The 21,754-nt window shown below is 34.8% G+C and overlaps 3 protein-coding genes across 6 annotated transcripts in view; 2 read left to right on the top strand and 1 right to left on the bottom strand.

Annotated features, from left to right (window-relative positions):
* Positions 1-1,883, top strand: part of LOC119479788 (5-hydroxytryptamine receptor 3A-like) — a 31,791-nt gene extending 29,908 nt beyond the window's left edge. For all 3 annotated transcript variants that reach the window (XM_037755746.1, XM_037755744.1, XM_037755745.1), the window contains exons 7-8: positions 80-183; positions 258-1,883. In XM_037755746.1, the coding sequence (XP_037611674.1) occupies positions 80-183; positions 258-518 (365 nt within the window). In that variant the 3' untranslated portion in view covers positions 519-1,883. The remainder of the gene's footprint in view (positions 1-79; positions 184-257) is intronic.
* A 1,991-nt stretch (positions 1,884-3,874) lies between these two features.
* lrrc59 (leucine rich repeat containing 59) lies at positions 3,875-10,649 on the top strand. 2 transcript variants are annotated; one of them, XM_037755759.1, is made up of 8 exons: positions 3,875-4,093; positions 4,260-4,369; positions 5,382-5,441; positions 7,053-7,211; positions 7,422-7,526; positions 7,622-7,694; positions 9,030-9,221; positions 10,072-10,649. In XM_037755759.1, exons 2-8 carry the CDS (start codon positions 4,268-4,270, stop codon positions 10,353-10,355), a joined length of 975 nt encoding a protein of 324 aa, XP_037611687.1. In that variant the 5' UTR covers positions 3,875-4,093; positions 4,260-4,267; the 3' UTR covers positions 10,356-10,649. The 2 variants fall into 2 exon arrangements, with proteins under 2 accessions (XP_037611687.1, XP_037611688.1); XM_037755760.1 differs by having other exon boundaries at positions 3,878-4,093; positions 10,075-10,649.
* A 5,776-nt stretch (positions 10,650-16,425) lies between these two features.
* On the bottom strand, positions 16,426-20,349 carry nat9 (N-acetyltransferase 9 (GCN5-related, putative)). Its single transcript, XM_037755778.1, has 6 exons — positions 20,158-20,349; positions 19,319-19,428; positions 18,288-18,428; positions 18,089-18,148; positions 17,203-17,297; positions 16,426-16,907 (listed from the first exon to the last, which is right to left on the bottom strand). The coding sequence occupies exons 1-6, from the start codon at positions 20,232-20,234 to the stop codon at positions 16,758-16,760; spliced, it is 633 nt and encodes a 210-aa protein (XP_037611706.1). The 5' UTR covers positions 20,235-20,349; the 3' UTR covers positions 16,426-16,757.
* Between the last annotated feature and the right edge of the window lie 1,405 nt (positions 20,350-21,754).

Here is a 21,754-nt window from a genome sequence, read left to right as displayed (position 1 = left end):
ATATGAGCAGGAGCAGCACATATACTGATTCAATGTGAGGTCATTTGTCCGTATTAATGATGCGGCCTTCTCCCCTCAGCGGTCTACTGCATTGGGATTTTTAGTTTGATGATGCTGAGCCTCATGGAGACGATTTTAGTGATGCATCTGAAGGAGAAAGACTCTGCATCCCAAGACAACGAGGTAGATAAAGACCAAAGGTGACAATCCTAATAGTCACATTATGTAACCACAGCTTATTTAACTGTTTTTTTCAGGGTAGCAGCAACCAACTGACGGAGGAGTCCTGTGACTTTGAGGAGCTCTCAGACGAGCAGAGGGAGGCGGTGAAAACTCTGACTCTGCTCTTCAGCTGCAGGAAGGAAGAAGGGAAGCCCGGCTACTGGACCGGAGTGGCTAAAACGATCAACAGAGTTTTCTTCATTCTCTACGTCATAGCTGCCAGTCTGTTTTTTGCCTTCATGTTTTTCGGTTGGAAAAGTGACGAAAATAATACTGCTAATATTTCTGGTAACTGATGACAAGTTATGCTGCAGGTCAAATTGTGCAGCGGCGAAGCTGACCATTTATACTGCCATTTCAGCATCACCTTGTATTATCTTGAACAGGTAAAACAACGACTTTGTTTTAAGCATGTGTTATTGAAAACATATATGCATGTTAAATACTTAAAGGGACTGTTTGTAAGAATCAGAAATTGCTTGTTAACAGTGACACCTGTGTCCGTTAAGTCAACGAAAGTCAGGGTTCCTTTAAAGGTCTCATATTATGCTCATTTCCAGGTTCATAGGTGTATTTTAATGTTGTACTAGAACATGTTTACATGCTTTAATGTTCAAAAAAACCTTTATTCTTCTCATAGTGTCCTCCTCACTCTGCCTGCTCAGAGCCTATTTTAGCCTCTGTCTGAGAGACCCTGATTTAGAGCCTGTCTCCTCCTACTCTGCCCTGATTGGTCAGCGTTTCCTGCTCTAAAGTTATAACTTTATTCTCGTAATATTATGATTTTTTTTCTCGTAATATTATGACTTTATTCTGGAAATCTCCAATTTTTTTTTCCCTCAATGTGGCCCTAATATCCAATCTTTCCCTTCATACAATTCCCTAGTACATTTTCCTCTGATTCAGAACATATTAAGGACACAAAATCCATTGAGTTTGTTTCTATTGCATTCGTGTGAGGTTGACTCACATTTTTAGGTAAGACTAAAAGGCCAGAAAACGAAAACAATGAGCTGAAAGATGGTAAAATGCTCCTCAGAGCTGAGATGGAGCTGCAGATTCGGTTGATAATTATCTGTGGGTTCATCACCACAAGTGACCGCTTTTCACCTAATAAGTAGTCACAAGATCCATTGTTACTGTAACAGTATTGATTAGAGACGCTTTAGAGGTGCTCTCAGCTCTTTTGTGGTTTCAAAGTGATGAATCATACAAATGAGGAGCTCTCAGACTGTTTCTCCTTAATGGCGTTCATGACTTTGCACAATTACTGACTAAAATGTTAAGAATGAAAAGAAAACAGAGCTTGAGAGAGAAGTTAAAAATCTGCCATACTTTAAATATTTGCTTTTCTTTAACAACTGTTTTTTTTTTTATTAATGGGGAAAATCTAAATTTATAAAAAGACACGTGCTGACTCCAAAACAAATTTTGGACAATTGTGTTAAGATGGCACCACAATTAAATAATTTATATATATTCATATTTATACTGCTGTCTATATTGTACATATTGGATGTGTTGTGTATTTACTGTATTCATATCATATTCATACCTCAACCTGTAATTACACTCTGCATTGTATATTTCATACTTATATTATACCTGTACTGCTATAGAGGATGGAACCTGCCAAAATAATAAATAAATGAATAAATAAATAAATGACTCGATAAATAAATAAACATGTCATTAAATGTAGCAAAAAATAATATTAAAGATACATGTAGCTATTAATTAATTGATCAAATGTGACATAAATTGATATTTCTGTTTTAATTTATTTATTTAATTATTTATATTTGTATTAATTTCCTTATTTATTTACTCTTCTGTTTATTTTCCATTTTATTTATTTATGTATTTATTTGCATCACTTTTTAAATGTATTTATTTAGATTAGCATTTATTTTTATTTATTTATTTTGAAATGTTTGTAATTATTTATTTATCTTTGTATTCATTTCCTCATTTATTTACTCTTCTGTTTATTTTCCATTTTCTTTATGTATGTATTTATTTGTATCTTTTTTTTAAATGTATTTATTTAGTTTTGCATTTATTTTTTATTCATTTATTTATGTTTAAATGTGTGTATTTATTTATTTCTGCACTATTTTCCCCTTGCATTTCATCCCTTATTTATTTTCCCAAACTTTATTTTTTCTCTATTTTTTTTCTTTATACATTTCTTTATGCATTTCTGCCTCATTATGCAAATGAGGGTGCTGTCATGGGGTGGATAGATTGACTATATGCTAGAAAAAAAACAGGTTAATTATATGCATGATGAGTGACATATAGCATGTATATTATTTTGTTCATTTAAAGGTCCCATATTGTAAAAAGTGAGATTTTCATGTCTTTTATATTATAAAGCAGGTTTAAGTGCTATATAAATACTGTGAAAGTATCAAAACACTCAATATACGGAGAAACACACACCGCCCGTATTCAGAAATTGTGCGTTTGAAACAAGCCGTTAGAATTTCTGTCTATTTGTGATGTCACAAATATACAATATTTAGACCATTACACGGTTTTAAACGTAAACATTCTTAATGTGTCCCAGTTTATTTCCTGTTGCAGTGTATGTGAATAACATGAGCTGACAGGAAGTAAAGATGGACCCAAGCTGTTGCCTAGCAACGCAATTCCGTTGCAGTTCCCTTGAAATGCGCTAAAACGGAGCGTTTCAGACAGAGGGGTAAATACAGGTATATTCAGGCTGACAGTATGAGGAAAATAAAGATTTTTTTGAACATTACAGCATGTAAACATGTTCTAGAAGAAACACAAAATACAAGTATGAACCTGAAAATGAACACGATATGGGACCTTTAATAAATAAATAAATATATATGAAATAAAATATAAATAAATAAATATAAAATATAAATAAATGAATAAACAAATACATAAATATAAAATTTAAATAAATATATAGTATATTTATATTTACATTTACATTTATATTTATATTTATATTTATATTTATATTCATTTACGTGCGGTTCCTGTACATGTCCTGTAATTGTCCTGTAGTTGTTCACTAAAAAAATAAATGAAATAAAAAATAAATAAAACATAAATAAATAGTATATTTATATCTATATTTATATTTATATTTATATTTATTCTTATATTTATATTTATTCTTATATTCATATCTATATTTATATTTATTTTTATATCTCTATTTATATTGATATCTATATTTATACTTATATTCACATTTATTTTTATATCTATATCTATATTTATATTTATATTTCATTTTAAATTAATATTCATTACGTGCGGTTCCTGTACATGTCCTGTAGTTGTCCTGTAGTTGTTCACTAAAAAAATAAATGAAATAAAAAATAAATAAAATATAAATAAATAGTATATTTTTATTTATATTTATATTTATATTTATATTTATATCTATATTTATATTTATATTTATTATTATATTCATATCTATATTTATATTTATTTTTATATCTCTATTTATATTTATATCTATATTTATACTTATATTCATATTCATATTTATATCTATATCTATATTTTTATTTATATTTACATCTATATTTACATTTACATTTATATTTACGCTCAGTTCTTCTACATGTCCTTCAGTGTGCGTTTTGTCCTCCGGGGCTGCAGGTGGCGCTGTTCGCTCCTACGTCACCGCGCTGTCGTTCAATCAGTGACGTGGATCTCCATTGAGTCAGTCAGTCAGAGCTACACTCAGACTCTCCAACATCTCTCAGCTTCTACCACCAACTTTACTCACATTTACAAGTTGGAACCAACTGTGTTTATTCACCTTCGTTTCATCACACTTCAACACAGTTTCTTGTCACCGTTTTTCCATAAACAGGTGAGTTAAACGGTGTGAAACGTGAAGGTTTAAACGGGGTTTCCTGCTCTCTGCTAGTCAGAAGAAGAAGAAGAGACAAACTGTGTTTTTAAATGTGTTTCACCTCTTTTAGGTGTTTTATTTTCACATTTTAACTGTGTTTTTTTCTCGCTTCACTTCCCCACAGCCTCCAGGATGAGTAAAAGCAGCAAAGTGTTGAATCTGAAGGATAAAATCAACGGTAATGAGGTGGACCTGAGCCTGAGTAACCTCACAGAGGTGCCAGTCAGAGAGCTGGTGAGTTAGCTACTCAACATGTCAACATGCATATATAAATGCATAAAACAAATACACACATTTAAAAATATAATACATAAAAATAAATAAATAAATAATTAGATGCAAAAATATATCAATACATTTAAAAATATATATATAAAAAAATAAATGCATAAATAAAAACACATTTAAAAATAAATATTAAATAAATAAAACATAAATGCATAAATAAATAATTAGATGCAAAAATATATCAATAAATTTAATGCATAAATAAATACACACATCTAAAAATAAATATTAAATAAATAAAACATAAATGCATAAATAAATAATTGGATGCAAAAATATATCAATATTTTTGAATTTATAAAAATACATAAATAAATACACACATTTAAAAATAAATATAAAATAAGTGAAAATAAATGCAAAAGTAAATAAATAAAAATTTGATGCAAAATAATAATAATAAATAACAAATTAATATATCAATCATTCAAAAAATAATATAAATAAATACATAAATAAATCAAAGGGAAAATTAAACAGAAGAGTAAATAAATGAGGGAATTAATACAAAGATAATAAATAAGGAAGCAAATTAAAACAGAAATATAAATTTATGTCACATTTCATAAATTAATTAATGGCTACATTTATTTTTTTATATTATTTTTGCTGCATTTAATTACATTTATTTATTTATCAAGTTATATATTTATTAATTTATTTTTTTAATTTGGCAGGTTCATACTAAAGATCCTTAAAACTAAACAACAGGCCTTTTTCACAGCAAACATTTTGACTTGACATAGTGGAACAAAGCACAGGTGTTACTAATAACACTAACAATGGCTCTGTTCCATTCAAGTGTCCCAGTGAGACTGACAATAAATCAGCATGCACAATACCAAGATCCTGAAATTAAATAAATAAATGAACATCTAAATAAATACATTTAAATAAATAAATGTACATTTAATGCTAAGAATTTAAACTGATGATTTCTGTGATTTTATCCCAACAGGCTTTATTCACCAAAGCAACTGTTCTGGACTTGTCTTGCAACAACATTACCTCCCTTCCTGTAAGTACAAACACACAGCATTCTGCATTTAAGTACACCCTTAAATGTATGGTTTCCAATCTTTTTGATCCTTTAAAATTAAGTAATGTGTACTTTTTCCATGGAAGACATTTTGATATGTCATAGTAGGAGAAGCACAGGTGTAATTAATTAATGGAACTAATGATGGCTGAATTCAATTTAGTTGCTTTAATTTCAGGATCCTGGTATTGTGCATTCTGATTTATTTATTATTTTTATTTTTATTTATTTTTAAATGTGTGTTTTTATTTTTGCATTTATTTTTATGTATTATATTTTTAAATGTGTGTATTTATTTATGTATTTATGCATTTATATATGCATGGTTTTCCCTTTGCATTTCACCCCTTATTTACTTTCCCAAACTTATTTCTGTATTCTTTTCTTTATACATTTCTTTATGCATTTCTGCCTCATTATGCAAATAGCGGCTGTCACTCAACGTGTGTCATCATGGGGTCAAGGTGCATGACTATATGTTAATTAGCTAAACGGTGTCTTCTTCTGCTTATCAACTCCAGTCTTCATTCCCGGCTCGACAGCATATGCCCGGCTCTGTACAGGACACAGATAATACAAAGATAAATAAACAAAGAATCAAATTAAAACAGGAATATCAATTTGTCCCATTTGATCAATTAACTAATTATTTTTTTATATTATTTTTGCTACATTTAATGACATATTTATTCATTTATTGAGTCCTTTATTCATTTATCTTTGATTTTGGCAGGTTCCTTCCTCCTTACTTTAGAGGCCTGATGTTGCCTTACACATAAAATGTTCCCAGTCACTTCCACACAGTGAGGCATACAGCTTATTAATTAAACACTGGTATATGATCGGTACTCGGCATCTGCCGATACTCAAAGTCCAGGTATCCTATCGGTACTGAAATAGTCGGATCGGTGCATCCCTAGGTCTATTTAGTGTCACAGCCATTCCAGTGAGTCAGCATGCGCAATACCACCGCCCTGGCACACCTTAATGGAACAGGGCCGTAATTAATGTTATTAATTACACCACCTGCAATGACATATCAAAATAGGCTGCAGTGAAAAGGGCCTATAAAGGAGGTGAATTAAGAGGAATCTTCATTTGTTTTCAGTAGGTGTTTTTATGGGAATGTGGATCTTTCAGATCAATTTGAGGAGCGCCTGTTTGCATTGTCCACATTTTATCATAAGTGTGTCATGTAGTGTGGGACTCGCACTGTTCTGGTCTTGATTCGGTCTCAACCCCTCAAAGTCTTGGTCTTGATACGCTCTGGTCTTTGTTTAGGTGGTCTTGACTACAACACTGGCATAATGAAGTGAGGATTAATGTGAATCAAATGTTACTTTGTCCTTTCTTTGTCTGAATCAAAAGAGTCTGAGGATAGAGGGTGTTGTATGTTTTAAATCCCATCCGAGGCAAATCTGTGAGACTTGACTGTACTATTTTTGAGCAAACTCTGATACTAATATCCTTTATTTACAACCTAACCTTCAACTTTACCTGCAGAATTTCCGACGTCATCACTGTCACTAACAAAGTACGAATATTAAGACTTGAGTTCTTATTTCTTTGGCTTGGGTTTCCTTCTTGTAGCCAGAGTTCTGCAACCTGACCCACCTGGTGAAGGTGGATCTGAGTAAAAACCAGCTGACCTGTCTACCAGACGACCTGGGGAACCTTTCCAGCCTTCAACATCTGGACCTGTACAACAACAAGCTGACTGTCCTGCCGGTCAGCGTCTCTCAGCTCAGGGTGGGTGCCAGACACAAGCACTGTTTGTTCATGTTACATTTATATAAGGCTGAACGATTTTGAAAAACATATCTAATTGCGATTATTTTGACTAATATTGCAATGTGATATGATTTGTAATATTAGAGGGAATGATCATTTTTACATAATTATTCTCTTTTTCATTACTTACTTCCATTATGTGTGAGCTGGCTGTGTGTTTGTTCTCAGAGTCTGAAGTGGTTGGATCTGAAGGATAACCCGCTGGAGGCCGTCCTGGCCAAGGCAGCAGGAGACTGTCTGGATGAGAAGCAGTGTAAACAGTGTGCCACCAAGGTGAGAGAGACAGAGAAAGATAGAGCGAAGAATGACAGAAAAGAGATCAGTTAAGCAGCGTACAGTATCTAAAACTAAAAGACATTTTCTTCCAGGTTCTGCAGCACATGAGAGGTCTTCAGGACGAGGTCGATCGCGCACGAGAGAAACGCCTTTTGAGGGGAAAAGGTGGGTGTCAGGACATTTTATTTTATTTGAACCTCAAAATAATTTCAGCAGATCAACTGTATTTTGATCAGTAAGGCTAGATATCAAGCCTCAATACTTTTGATGCCTCCGAGACAGCTGTGGCCGTTTTCGTGGGTTCATTCTCGTGAACACGATATCTCAGGAACGCCTGGAGGGAATTTACAATTGCAAGGTGGTAATACTATTTTGGTATGGTACTGAAAACTGGCATCAAATGTCTGGACAGATTTGTAGTCTTGCTTTCTTACTCTTTGATGAGATAGTTCCTGTTTAAATAACAAACAGCTGAAACTCCAGTATCATATCAATCTCGTTCTGTAAATCAAAGTGTGTAGCACGGTGTCATTTACTTGTACTGGAATAAGTACTCAGATCCTCTACTTAAGTAAAAGTACCGATACATCAATGTGAAAATACTCCAACAAGTAAAAGTCCTGCATTTAAAAAAGATGCGAGATTGGGAGCATTTCTATTGCCTCCGCACGGCTCTCAGGACGGCGTTATCAGCTGTAACCGCCGTATGAGTGCGGTACAGAGCGGCGGCCGTGAGTTAGCCAGTGAGGCACGCTCACTTGCATGAAATGCACTAAAAAGGGCACGCACAGCCGGCTATGTCAACAAAGCACAAAGAAGCTTGGATTACAACACAAAGAGGGAGATGGACTTCATCCTCTGCTCAGGTAGACTTTACTTCACTATATCTTTACATGGCAAATAGTTGTTTGCTGCTATATTAATGTTCTGGATATCATGTAGAGCAGTGGTTCTCAACCAAGGGTCCGGGGACCCCCAGGAGTCCTTGAAGGAGTTCAAGGGGGTCCCCAGAAAAATGGGGAATGGAGAAATCTTTTCAGACGGAGTTCCATGACCTAATGTGTATCTATCTAGACACGAAAAAGGTTGAGAACCACTGGTATAGAGCTCCTTTTTCAGCAAAATCTACTTAAATGATCAAAAGTAAAAGTACTTGTTCCCCCTCTGTGACTGATATTTTATTATATGACATTATTAGATTGTAAATACTTGTGCATTAACATGTAAGCAGCATTTTACTGTTGTAGCAGGTCGAGGTGGAGCTAGTTTGAAGTAGTTTATATACAGTTAGCCAGTTTAGTCCAGTTACTCCCAGCCTAAAGGAGAGAATAAAGGTCTAAAAAAAAATAAAGATAGTAATGATTGTTCTTTTGTATTCTCAGGAGCTTTACCTGCTGGGATGACGTGTATTTCATTGATGGCTGGAAACCATAAATACAGTTATATTAATGTCTGACTGCATCTCTTCTAAACACAATATTTTCTTGTTCCCTCCATCAGAGCTGGAGAGGAAGAAGGAGGTGAAGCAGAGGGAGCGGGAGGCCAAAGAGAAGGAGGCTCGTAAACGGGAGAAGGCGGAGGAGAAGGAGAAGAGGAGGAAAGAGTACAACGCTCAGATGGCGGCAGTGGCTGCGAAGGAACAACAGAAGAAGAAGAGCGAGGAGAAGAAGAAAAAGAACGGACAGGCAGCAGGTGAGACTAAAGGTCTGGATGATGCACCTCTTAAAGGGCTAGTTCATGTCTTTCTTTTACTAACTTAAACTTAGTAGAATAAAGTCTGTAGAATATGATGTGTAGGCCAGGACATCTCTGCAGCACGACAATATTTAATTCAAAATGGTATCTTGACACGCATTTCACCTTTAACAAATATTACGATTTCTTTCTCATCATGTGATTTGAAAATTGCTATATTGCAATTTCAATAAAATTGATTAATTGTGCTCTCTCCTTAAAATACAAGGGAAGATTAACACAGAATTACATTAAATATGATACAAAATAAAGGAAAAAAGTAAAAATAAGTAGAAAAGAACATATATATTTAACAATTATTTATCTTTCCAGTAGTTGTCCCACAGTCGACACTGTAAAAGGGAAGTTAACCATGTTTGTTTAAGATGTTTTTAAAAGTAAACAAAGAGGAAATAAAAATGCTGAAATAAAATGTTATAAATAAACATACACACATACAAGTCTGTAGATTGTTGATACTAAAGACAGTTAAAAGATTAAGATGTCTAGTGCATCGGACTGATGCATTCACAGATGATTCAACATCCAACATTTGATCATCAGTTGTCAAAAAAGCATCACATTCATGAGCTGAGATGTTGAAAAATAAACCTAGAAAACAAACATTAAGCATAAATGGATTTTGGGAAAAGCATAGTGATAATTCAGTTTTTTTTTGCAGCAGATTCTCTTGTTGAACTGTCCTTGATCCCAGGATCTGTTTTGTATACTTGATTAGTTGTTTTAAGAGTTTGTCTTTAGTGTTTTAGGAGTTGTTCTAACGTCACCCTCTCTCGTGTCATCTCAGCAGATAAAAAGGCCGTTGTGGAATCGGCGCCTAAACCTCGACGCTCTCTCATTGGCATGATGTTCAAGCTCCTCCTCCTGCTGCTGCTGGGATTGGCCGGAGTCGCCGCCGCCTGCCGGTTGACGGACCTTCAGAAGGAAGCCATGTGTGTGCCCGTCAACGTCGCCGTGGACGACGGCCTATCCTGGGCCAAAGAGCAGGAGGTCGTGATCAGACAGCTGGTGCAAAATCTGTCGTCCGCAGCGAAGGAGTTTGTCGAATCTCAGCAAGCGTCTAAGAACTAAACTCTCATCTGCCGCCATCGACTTCCGGAGCTGCAGGTTTTCCGCTCCCACCTGTGAATTCTGGGATTTTTTTTGTTTTTTTAATATTCGGAAATCATGAATATCATTTAAGATGGGCAACCCTGCATCCCCTCACCCTGTTTGTGGTGCTGGGAGGTGAAGAGTCTGTACAGATAGACAAAGGGGGATGGACAGATGTGTTGAATCGTCTTAAATTCCTATGGAATTGTTGTCGCTCTTGTACCCTCTTTGTACTACAGCCTGTTTTTAAAAAAACTCATCGTCTTAAACGTCTCCCCGTCGACTATTTTTCTGGACTTTGACCAGGTTTATGTTTTGCTGCACTACATGGAGCGTGGGGTGTATTTGAGAGATATTCAGTGAAATGTCTGAGCTGCATCAGAGCGTCGAGTCACATGTTAACTGCCAGTCAGAGTTCTGCATAAAGCCGGTGTTGGATGTGGCAGTCTGAGCATGTGCAGTGAAGGTTGTGTGAATGTAGAGCTCATCAGTCTTTATAGTCTTACATCAGTCAAACCAGCTCAATCTCACAGCTAATACACAATGTCTGGCATGCAAACTAGAGCCCAACTGAGTGGATCTTTCATCATATCACAGATATAAGGTTATCATGTGAGTAAATGTCAGCTACAACTTACAGCGCTACAGAAATGCCAAAGATATGATTGAGGTCGTTTAGAAACAGTGTTGTCATTACATAGTTTGTCCAGCAGAGAGCAAAATGTCCCGCTCACTGTAAATGAGGATTTACAAATAGTTATTTGTTATTTTCTGTCAGTCTACTAATCGATTAATTGACTAATTGTTTCAGCTCTAATTTATGTTAAAAAACAAAAATGTTATCAGATTTTTCTCAAATATTTATCTGTATTGGCCTCAAAAATCCGGTATAATTAGTCAGGCTCTCATATATACACCCTTCCCAGTGCACAAACTATATTAAAAGGTCTGTAAAGGGGAGACTCGTTGGTACCCATAGGACCCATTTTCATTCACATATCTTCAGGTCAGAGGTCAAGGGACCCCTTTGAAAATGGCCATGCCAGTTTTTCCTTGCCAAAAATGTGCGTAATTTTGGAGCATTATTTAACTTCCTTTGTGACAAGAAAGTACCGATGGATTCACTAGGTTTTCTAGTTTCATATGATGCCAGTATCTTCACTCTAGCTTTAAAACGGAGCCCGCTACAACCTCCGAAAGATTAATTTGCGTAAATGCGTTAAAGAAATTAATGGCATTAAAACAAATTTGTAGCCCTACTTAAAATGTATTATTGTGTCGCCAATAAGCGCAGTGAAAAGTTTTGGGTGCACCAGTGCGACCAATATATAAAAACTTAGTCTGAGGACCTGTCTTGCTAAAGATGTGGAGTCCTTCACAGTAAACATCAAGTCTGCAATAATTAGTGTTAAAAAAAAAGACATTTCAACTCAAACTGCACTTTAACAGCATTAATACTGTAACTTCAACACAAATATGACCCAGACTTGATGTTCACTATGATGGATTACACACCTGTACCAAGATTCAAGAGTCTGCAAATTGATTTTCAATAGACAAAATGGAAACCAGTGGCTGCATGGAAGGTAAGAAAAGTACAGAAACAGGAGCAAAATTTACAAAACACCTCATCTGTAATATATAAAGTATACACGTTTTGTTGTTAAAAGGCTATCGCTTGTAAAAACAGAAGTATGGTCCTTTTTTTAAAGAGTGCAGTAGTTACAATATTTAACTTCAATCTGGCTCAGAATCGTTAAATCATCTGCTATAATAAGTAATATTGAACTAGCGATCCAAAATCTGAAATACCTTCCTCGTTGTAATCGGTTAACTAAAGAAATAAAAAGGCAACTGACAGATTATTTAACTGTTCTCTCAAAGTTTAAAGGTAGGGTTGGTAAGTGCTGTTTAAATACTTTTTTGTTGTTGAAATTCTCATTAAATCCATCAATAAATCCAATGCTCTGACAAAAAAAGAGAAAAAGATCCGGTATCTGTGGCTGTCGCAGGACTGTAATAAGCCCGTCCGATCATTTCATTCGGCCTGATGAGTGAAATGCTTTGCTTTGCTGCTGTGGTTTCTTGTACAGATTCGTCCATGCTCTCAAACAATGTCAGCGTTAATAAATGGCTATGCACTACAAGAAATGTTTGAACGTTGTCTGTCTTTATAACAGAAGAAGAATGGTGGTGAGTATTCATGCACACATATCATAGTATGTCGTAAAAAATGTCAGTACACTGTAGCATGCTGTGAGAAAATGTCAGTCTTTTATGATTTTTTATGACAATTTTTGTGGTATTTTTTTATGACATGGTATACCGTGACATGTTTTATACTATATTATGTTTTTATGATATTATATACTCCCTGTACACCAACAGTTGCACCTCAAGTCACCAGTCCGATCGATGGTTGTGGATTTCTGGACCTGATCCAATCACCCTGTGTGACGCCCCAGTAGACACTGTGGAGTCGTTCTGCTTCCTGAGCTCCATGATCGACCAGGACGTCAAGTGAGAGCTGAACAACCACTGAGAAGGTGATTGGCCGTTGCAATATGCTATACTACACAGACATACTATACTGTACTCTGGTATTTTTTTGTGACTTGTTTTTGACATGCTATATTATGATATTTTTAATGATGTTTTATGACATACTACGTATACATAGCATAGCATACTATGTCAAGAAAGCTATAGTATGTCAGAAAAGTCATAGTATAGTATGTGAATTAAGTCAAAGTATATTATGTCAAAAAAGTGTTTAAAAGTCTGTCGAAAAAAGGTCAAAAAAGGTCATTGCACAGTATGTAAAAAAAAAAAATCATAACAGTCATAGTATGTGGATTTTTTTTTTTAAAGTAATAATATAGTATATGGGAAAAAAGTTAAAAAAAATCATAATATAGTATGTAAAAAACAAAAAATCATGGCATAGTATGTTGAAAAAAGTCATAAAAAAAAGTCAAATTATAGTATGCCATAAGAAACGTCACAAAAATGTCTAGTATATCATAAAAATGTTATTAAAAATGCTGAGCAGAGGTTTTTCCAGCCCTGAGTATGATCTGCAGGCTCCCTCTAAAGCCTCATATTATAGCACAGTGAATGTTTAACATCATCAACTCTACTAATTCACTCGTCTGGATTTTCAAAACTACATGCTCCAAATAAATATCTCTCTCTCTTGATGTCAAAAACATTGAATTTACTTGACTGGAACAGGAGGAAATAGATAAATTAGCATTATATGCTTCCATTTCACATTTGGGGTCATTTTGTGGTGCGAGATGAAAGCTGTTCGATAAAGCTCCTGCAGTTTTTCCGGTTTTGAACGACAAAATTATGAGAAATGCAGCAGACTAATGCAGCAATTAGAGGAGGAAACTGAAACAAATATGTTTGTCGTAATGTAAGAGATGTTTTTCACTTCGATTAGACCTCAGTCGTTACCGGTTGTGCACCAGAAAATGGAAACGCTACGCTTTCCTACATCATTTATTCTGCACTTAAATTACAAGTACCCTGTTAATTTGTGCACAAAAAACGGACATACTTTAAATTAAATGGTTATAGTTCTCCAAGCCTTTTGAATAAAGTCGTGATCCTGGTCTCTTCTGAAAGGTAACGGTTTGAAGTTTACTACCAAATAGTCAGAATTAGCCTAAGTTGTATTGAACCAAATGTAAAGAGGTACTAACTTGACCTTCAGCTATACATACTTTTTATTTTACAGTTCAGTTTTATATGCAACGCTGCTACAAAACAAGCGCCTGTGGTCACTGTTGTATTAGGAGCTTTAAACGGTTCACGCAAACTAACTCATAAACCATTTTGTGTTTTCAATTGATGAGAATTCAATTGGATGCACAAGTCAAATATAATTTACCACTTCCACTAGAAACATGAAAAAAACACAGGACATTTCTATCCTTCATCTTTTATTTCTCTCTCTCAGCTACAAATGCTTTAGAGAAAAGCAGTTTAGTCTGGATACTTTAAAAACTGCAGGCCATTAAAGCTGTTGGGTGTTTGTGAGCTTTTAGTGTGGTAGTGCACAAGAGGAAGTGGAAGAAGAAGACGTGTGTGTGTGCTTTTCAAATTAAAAGAAATAGTTAAACTAGCAGGTATTTACTTTGTTTAGGGGAGTTAGATGAGAAGATCGATATCACTCTTAAGAACCTACTAGCACCTTTAAATCTCCTTAATTAACAAGTTATATCTTGTTTGTTTAATGTGTACAGTGCTGGAAGACGCATTCAGAAATAGTGGCAACACAAAAACAGAAAAATACTCCACAAGTAGAAGTTTTACAGTGAGAATTTTTACTCAATTAAAAGTAAACAAGTATAAGCAGTTAAATGTGCTGCTATCTACAAAGAAAAAAGTGCTGATTAACAAGAAGAGCAGAGTTTCATGTCCGGAGGAATGAAAGAGACAGAAACAGGAAAGACAGAAAGAGGAAAAGGAAGAAAAGAATTAAGAAAGACAAGACACTGGTCGCGTTCGAAATTGCACACTAACATGCTATTTAATACGCTAAAACAGTATATGAGATATTTTAGTATGTCTAAAACCTTAGTATGAAACAAATAGCACGTGACATTGCATACTATTTCTGGTGAAATAGTACAGTTTGCAAACACTGGACACTACGGCCTCAAAAATATCCCACAATGCAAAGTGGTATTGACAACAATGTTGATAACAGACATTGACGAACGGCTCTGAAACGTCAATAACGCTTCAATTGAAGTATAAGTAAAAAAGTACAATATTTCCCTCTGAAATGTAGCGTTGGAAAAGTAAAATCAGGGCAGTCAAAGTTAACGTGTTAACACAAATTCGTTTTAACGTAAGTTTTTAAGATAGTGACGATACTGACATCATATGAAACTAGACCTAAACCTAAAGGAATCCATCAATACCAACCGTGTCATACTAGCTTGTCATGAAGGAGGTTAAATAACGCTCCAAACTTACGCTAAATTTTGGCGAGGAAAAACTGGCATGGCCATTTTCAAAGGGTTCCTTGACCTCTGACCTCTGAATGTAAATGGGTTCTATGGGTACCCACGAGTCTCCCCTTTACAGACATGCCCACTTTATGATAATCACATGCAGTTTGGGGCAAGTCATAGTCAAGTCAGCACACTGACACACTGACAGCTGTTGTTGCCTGTTGGGCTGCAGTTTGCCATGTTATGATTTGAGCATATTGTTTTTATGTTAAATGCAGTACCTGTGAGGGTTTCTGAACAATATCGGTCATTGTTTTGTGTTGTTAATTGATTTCCAATAATACATATATACATACATTTGCATACTACTACCACTCCCATGTTGATAATAATATTAAATACTTGACAAATCTCCCTTTAAAGGGACTATTTGTAACTTTCAGAAATGCTTGTTAACAGCGACACCTGTGGCCGTGAAATCAACGAAAGTCAGCGTCGGGCTCGCGCTTGCTCGCTCTAAATATACCTGAACAAGCATCGCTCAAAACAGTGAGGCGACACACATCAGCTAAAAGCACAATATCACTCTATATTTCAGCTGCTTGGCAGTAATGTTAGCTGACCAGACGAAGGTCTCTCCATGAACATGATTTAGATCTGATCCTAGTGTTGGCTTTTCCTGCCTAAGTGCAGGCTGAGGCAGCGGGGCTCTGCAGCGTGTCTCCCTGCTCTCTCCGCCCGCAGCCGGAGAGAGCAGAGGAGACACCGGCACCCGGTCAGTAACGAGAAGACAACGTAACTCTCTGCACAGCTCCGTCACTTCACAAGACAAGGAAAAGCTCCGTTGGTCTGGAGGAGCTGCAGCAGTTATTTCTGCACAAACGTCCCCTGTGCATTCACTAGATATTCTCAGAGCTAAACTAACTCTTCTGCAGTGTGGAGTGAGCGCGCATTCACGTCTAGAGGTGGAGCGAGCTGATCGAGAACGCGCGCGCTGTCTGAGTGAAGGAGAGCAGGCAGAGGAGGAGAGTACAGCGGCTACACGCGAACGCGCATGTGTCTTACAAAGTTACAAACAGTCCCTTTAAGGTACATTTTTAATAGATAAAAAAAATGTGATTAATCTCGATTAAATATTTTAATCGATTGACAGTCCTAATATTAACGTAAAAAGTACAATAGTTCCCTCTGAAATGTAGCGGTGGAAAAGTACAATACATCCCAAAATGTAAATGTTTACATAACCTGTAACAACCTGTAACCTCAAAGCTACTTGAGTAAATGAACCTCCCACCTCTGCAGGTGTGTAAATATCTAAAAAGGTTAAAGCACACACCAGTTTCCATCTCAGATTTTCCCTGCAGAATGATCTCCTTCACAGCTGGAAGTCTTCAGGATGCAGCTCAGCACGTCACTGTGAAACCAGTTCCTGTCTGTTGCTGCAGGTGTGTCTGTAGTCTCTCTCCTTCATGTCGGCCGTGTCGTCCTGCAGCCTCGTCCGAACGGACTCGTCAACCGTCATCTCGAGAGTCACCTCTTTGAACACCTTACACACCGACACCTGCAACAGACATGAGGACGACGGTCAGTAAGCTTGCCGCGGTAGTCGGTTACACGGTGTTCAGGCACGCACTGATAACATTAATTTGATTACACCGTCGTTTTGCTTTTTTATAAAAATAAAAACCCATTAATTCATTATCGTGCATCAGCACCTTGTTATCAATAGTTGGAAGACAGACGCTACAAACTAAAAGTGAATGTGTCTGCTCCATATGGAGTCTCAGCTCAGAGTAGCAAGAGTCGGATCATATTTTGAGGCCTTCACACACAATGACATCATGCGATCTTCTCACCTCCTTGAAGTGGAGTTTCTTGAACATGGCGATGCTGGCCTTGTTGTCCAGCCCAATCTTCGTTTCAAACTGTTTGACCCCGAGTTTGGTGACTCCTGGTGGAAGACAACATCACCAAAATTCACGAGTTATCATTCATAATTTGCTTAATTTACTCCACAGGGCTGGCTGCAGTCTGAAGTGAAACATGCTTGAAAGTTTAGTGATTTATAGGTCATTGCAGCAGCACTTCTCTGCCATACGTGAATTAAAACCTCAAACTATGTTAAAGCCACTGTGTGTAGAATATGTATGTGATTATAACATCTTTTAAATTATTCCACAAAAGTTTTTGTTTGCTGAAAATTCATAACAATTCTGGTGGAATTTGGTTTATGTGTTACTTCCTGTCACTGAACAGAAAAAGCAACATGGAAAAGAACAGGGATAGAAATAAATAAATGATATTATATAAAAATAAATAAATATTAATTTAATTTAATTTAATTTAATTTAAAAAATAAAATATTAAAAGTATATCAAAATATTTTTTATATATATATATAAATAAATATATACAGAAATAAAACAAATAAAGGTGAAAACAAATTAAAATGTTTAGAATTATTTTATATTTCCACATGTATTTATTTCTCTGAATGTATTTATTTACTTATTATTTTATTAATTCCTCTGATAGCTCCACATTTATCTTTTTTTATGGCACTGTAATTCCATAATAATGAGCACAACACAAGAACTATTTGAATTGCTGAAAAATAGAAAAATTGCCAAAGTCTACACAGTGGCTTTAACTTCCTGATAACCTGCAGTAAGTAACATGTTTACATGTTTAGTAAATTTCCCCCTTTAACGAGCCTTCTGACAGATCGTATAAGCTGCTCACCGTAGCTCATCATCATGCGTGTCACCTCTTTCCCGATGCCCTTGCCTCTGTGACTGGGCTCTGTTCAAAACAAGAAGTATCAGGTGATGAAACATACGACTACTGTAGCGTTGAAATAGAGAGACAAATGCAAGGAAATGGTTCACATGTAAAAACCAAAGCACAGGTTCATTGATAAGCCTTTCATGTTGGGCGTCACCTGCTATCATGACCTCCAGCTCAGCCAGGGACGGGTCTGAGGGGTCAGTCAGGAACAAGTTGACATCTCCCACCATGCACTGCTCCTCTTCTACACTGCCGTCCGCCCATCGCTGCTTGTCCAAGATGATGAACGTGCACTCTGGAAAGACAGAATTTTAAAAAAAATAATATTAATGAATTCTTTAAATAAAGGTAGAAATATTTTCTTTGTGAATCTGTTATTTATAATATATAATATATATTTATCATATTATATTTATTATTTCCATATCATATCCCAGGTTATTTACAAAAGCTATGAGCAAAAGAATAACAATAATACATGTTGACTGATCTGTAGCGATAACGTCGGCTCTTTAGACCAGCGAGTAAGTGACAGATTTTATGGATATTTCATATTATATTCAATGCTTAACAATATCAGTCCAAAACAACTGATAAACTAAATAATTAACGCAAATAGTGAACACAATAACTGCAGGAAGTTTGTGTAAAATTTAAAATTTGGATGACTTTTGAATCAGAGATGAGTTTTCCTGGTATTTTTAGGGACTTTTAATACAATTCTCTGTATTTTTATTAATTTTTAACAATCATTCATAATTAATATGCTTCTTTTTTGACAAATTGAGTGTTTTTCTTCTCCCTGACGCTTGGCCATTGTTCTATTAGCTCTGTGGTTGTTTTAACTGCGTACTTTTCTAATGCAGGATGTGGCTGTTTAGCAGGGAAGACTGTGAATATAGCTTGTGTTCAGGTCTTCACCTTGTTTTATCTTAATTAAAAATATAAACAATTTCATTTAGTTTTCTTCACAGAAATGAATGAAATGCTGAGATATAGGCCAACTGTATATTTATTTAAAAGTTGTTGTTTAAATCGAGAAGGCCTCACAACCCCCTGTGAAGCTTTGGCGACCCCTAGTGGTGGTTGGGACCCCAGGTTGGGAACCAGTGCTTTAAAGCATTTAAAAAGACAGAAAGTGTTATTTTTCTGTGTGCACATTGCAGGCAGAAGATGACCGCTTACTGTCATCATCTTCCCTCCAGCTCTTCTGCATCTCGTACTCCTGTTCCAGGGTCAGCGGCTCTGAGGCGGTCAGCAGCTGCAGCTCAGGAGACTTCATCCACTCGTGATACCTGAAACATAAAAGCATATAAAACAGAGACAGTGCTGAAGTTAGTTGTCAGACACGTTTACAAAACAATAAAGACACTAATCCAGTGGTGGAAGATGTACTCAGCTCTTTTACTTAAGCAAAAGTAGCAATACTACAATACAGTGTAAAAATACTCTGCTTCAAGTAAAAGCACAAAAGTATTAGCTTAAAAATATACTTAAAGTATAAAATAAAATTACTCATTATGCAGAATGGCTCATTTCAGAATAATATATATTACTGCGGGTGGCTGGGGCTAATTTTAATTACTTTACATACTACTGGGTAGCTTAACCTATAATTTAAAAAAATAATAAAAACATAAAATTAAAATTAATTAGTTGATTTATATTGTGTATTAATAATCTAAATCTGCAAAGAAAATAAAGCTGTAAAATAAATATAGTGGAGTAAAAAATACAATATTTACTTCCAAATTGTAGTGGAGTAGAAGTATAAAGTAGCATAGAATGCTAAATTAAATATAAATAATACAATATATAAAAATATAAATTAACTTCAGCCTCTTATAATAAAATGAACCATCAGAAACATATACTTAGAACTCAAATCAAAACAAAAAATCAGCCATATTTAAACCTGAAAGTAAAATAATAACACAGGGCATCAGCAGAGGACCATTAATGAAGGAGATGAGCAGATAGAAGGTGTATACAGGTATATAAAGGTGTATAAAGGTAACAGTTACCTGGGCACGTGCTCTGCATTGTAAGGAACCAACACGACTCTGGTTCCCTCCAATAAAGTGTTCTCATTGATCTTCATGATGTTAAAACCTGATTTAAACCACCGAGATGTGACTGAGAGCTTCAGCTGTTCAGCTCCACATGTTCACTCCTCTTTCACTTCCGGGTCAACACAATGCTTCACACATGCGCAGACAGACATACAGGTGGAGGGCGCCCCCTGCTGGACAACATAGAGAACTGCTTCTCATTAAATTATATTATTATAAAATAAATAATAGTAAATAAATAAATAATAATAAATGTATCATATTTAGATAAAGAAGCATTGAGATATTTTACTCAAGTAGAAATAATAATACCACAATATAAAAATACTCCATTACAAGTAACAGTCCTGCATTCAAAATCTTACTCAATAAAAACTAAAGTATTAGTATTAAAATAAAAAGTAAAAAGTACTCCTTATACTTATTTTATTCTTTTTAATTTAAATTTTTTTTACTGGTGTATATTCTTTTTATTTATTTATGTATTTTTTTGTATATAATATGTTTTTCTTGTATCTATACTGGCTTATTTTATATTAATATTAGGTTTGTTAAGTTTCTTTGCTTCGAGAATGTTATTATTGGGGAAGTTTGTGAAAGTTTGTTCTGTTCAAAATGAACAAAAAAAACAATTAATATAATATTGAAAAAAAAAAAGTACTCCTTATATGCAAAATGACCCCACTCATATTACTGTAATATTATTACTGGTGCATTTATGTAAGTCACATTTTAATATTGTCAACTACTTTAACTACTTATTATACTGTTATGTAGTTTAATTTATAATTAAATATAAATAAATATAATAAATATATAAAATAAATATAAATACAAATATAATTAAAATCTATATTTTTATTTATTTATTAAAAATGAATAATATTTTTTAAACTGATCATGTGTTTTACATGTTAAATCTTGACCTGAAAACACAGCTGTCAGATAAATGTAGTGGAGTACAAAGTACAATATTTGACTCTGAAATGTAGTGGAGTAGAAGTATAACGTAGCATAAAATTGAAATACTCAAGTACTTTTAAAAGTAAAATTGTACTTAGTACAGTACTTGAGAGTAAATGTACTAAGTTACATTCCACCGCTGCATATAGACACACGCGCATAACGAAATTAAATAAAAGAACAAAATAAGCTGTAACCCTGTAGAGGCTATCAAATTAAAACCATGCTTTTACTGTCTGCATTTGTTTTCTTATAATCAATTTTATTTATTTTTCCCCACTGGCATTGCCAGTTTCTTACCCAATCTACTGTCTTATTTAATGCTATTTTAAACATATTTTTATTGACGCTTTGTTCACAAACAGAAAACTTTGATTTAGTTGTTGCTCAGTTTAAAAATGATAAACCCAAAGGATGTAATATAAAGGTATTTGTATAAGAAAGAGAAAAAGCTAGATAATCTCACCGTGTCAATTTATTCCGCCTACATTCCCTGTAAATGTTTTACTCATATGTGTATGATACTGTGACATGTTACAAATATGTATAATGTAAATTATCTTCTAATTCCCAGCTGCAAGAAACT

Source organism: Sebastes umbrosus, chromosome 20 (genome assembly GCF_015220745.1).
Source record: "Sebastes umbrosus isolate fSebUmb1 chromosome 20, fSebUmb1.pri, whole genome shotgun sequence".
Taxonomy (NCBI): Eukaryota; Metazoa; Chordata; class Actinopteri; order Perciformes; family Sebastidae; genus Sebastes; species Sebastes umbrosus.
Note: the sequence above shows the minus strand (reverse complement) of the source record. Positions and strands in the feature narration are given on the sequence as shown.

Excerpts from the sequence above, each read along its gene's own strand:
- lrrc59 (XM_037755759.1), top strand. The coding sequence starts at position 4,268 with ATGAGTAAAAGCAGCAAAGTGTTGAATCTGAAGGATAAAATCAACGGT. Across the intron at positions 5,442-7,052 it reads ACAACATTACCTCCCTTCCT|CCAGAGTTCTGCAACCTGAC; the intron begins GTAAGTACAAAC and ends TCCTTCTTGTAG. Across the intron at positions 7,212-7,421 it reads TCAGCGTCTCTCAGCTCAGG|AGTCTGAAGTGGTTGGATCT; the intron begins GTGGGTGCCAGA and ends GTTTGTTCTCAG.
- nat9 (XM_037755778.1), bottom strand. The coding sequence starts at position 20,234 with ATGAAGATCAATGAGAACACTTTATTGGAGGGAACCAGAGTCGTGTTG. Across the intron at positions 18,429-19,318 it reads CTGGAGGGAAGATGATGACA|AGTGCACGTTCATCATCTTG; the intron begins GTAAGCGGTCAT and ends CTGTCTTTCCAG. Across the intron at positions 16,908-17,202 it reads AGAAACTCCACTTCAAGGAG|GTGTCGGTGTGTAAGGTGTT; the intron begins GTGAGAAGATCG and ends TGTCTGTTGCAG.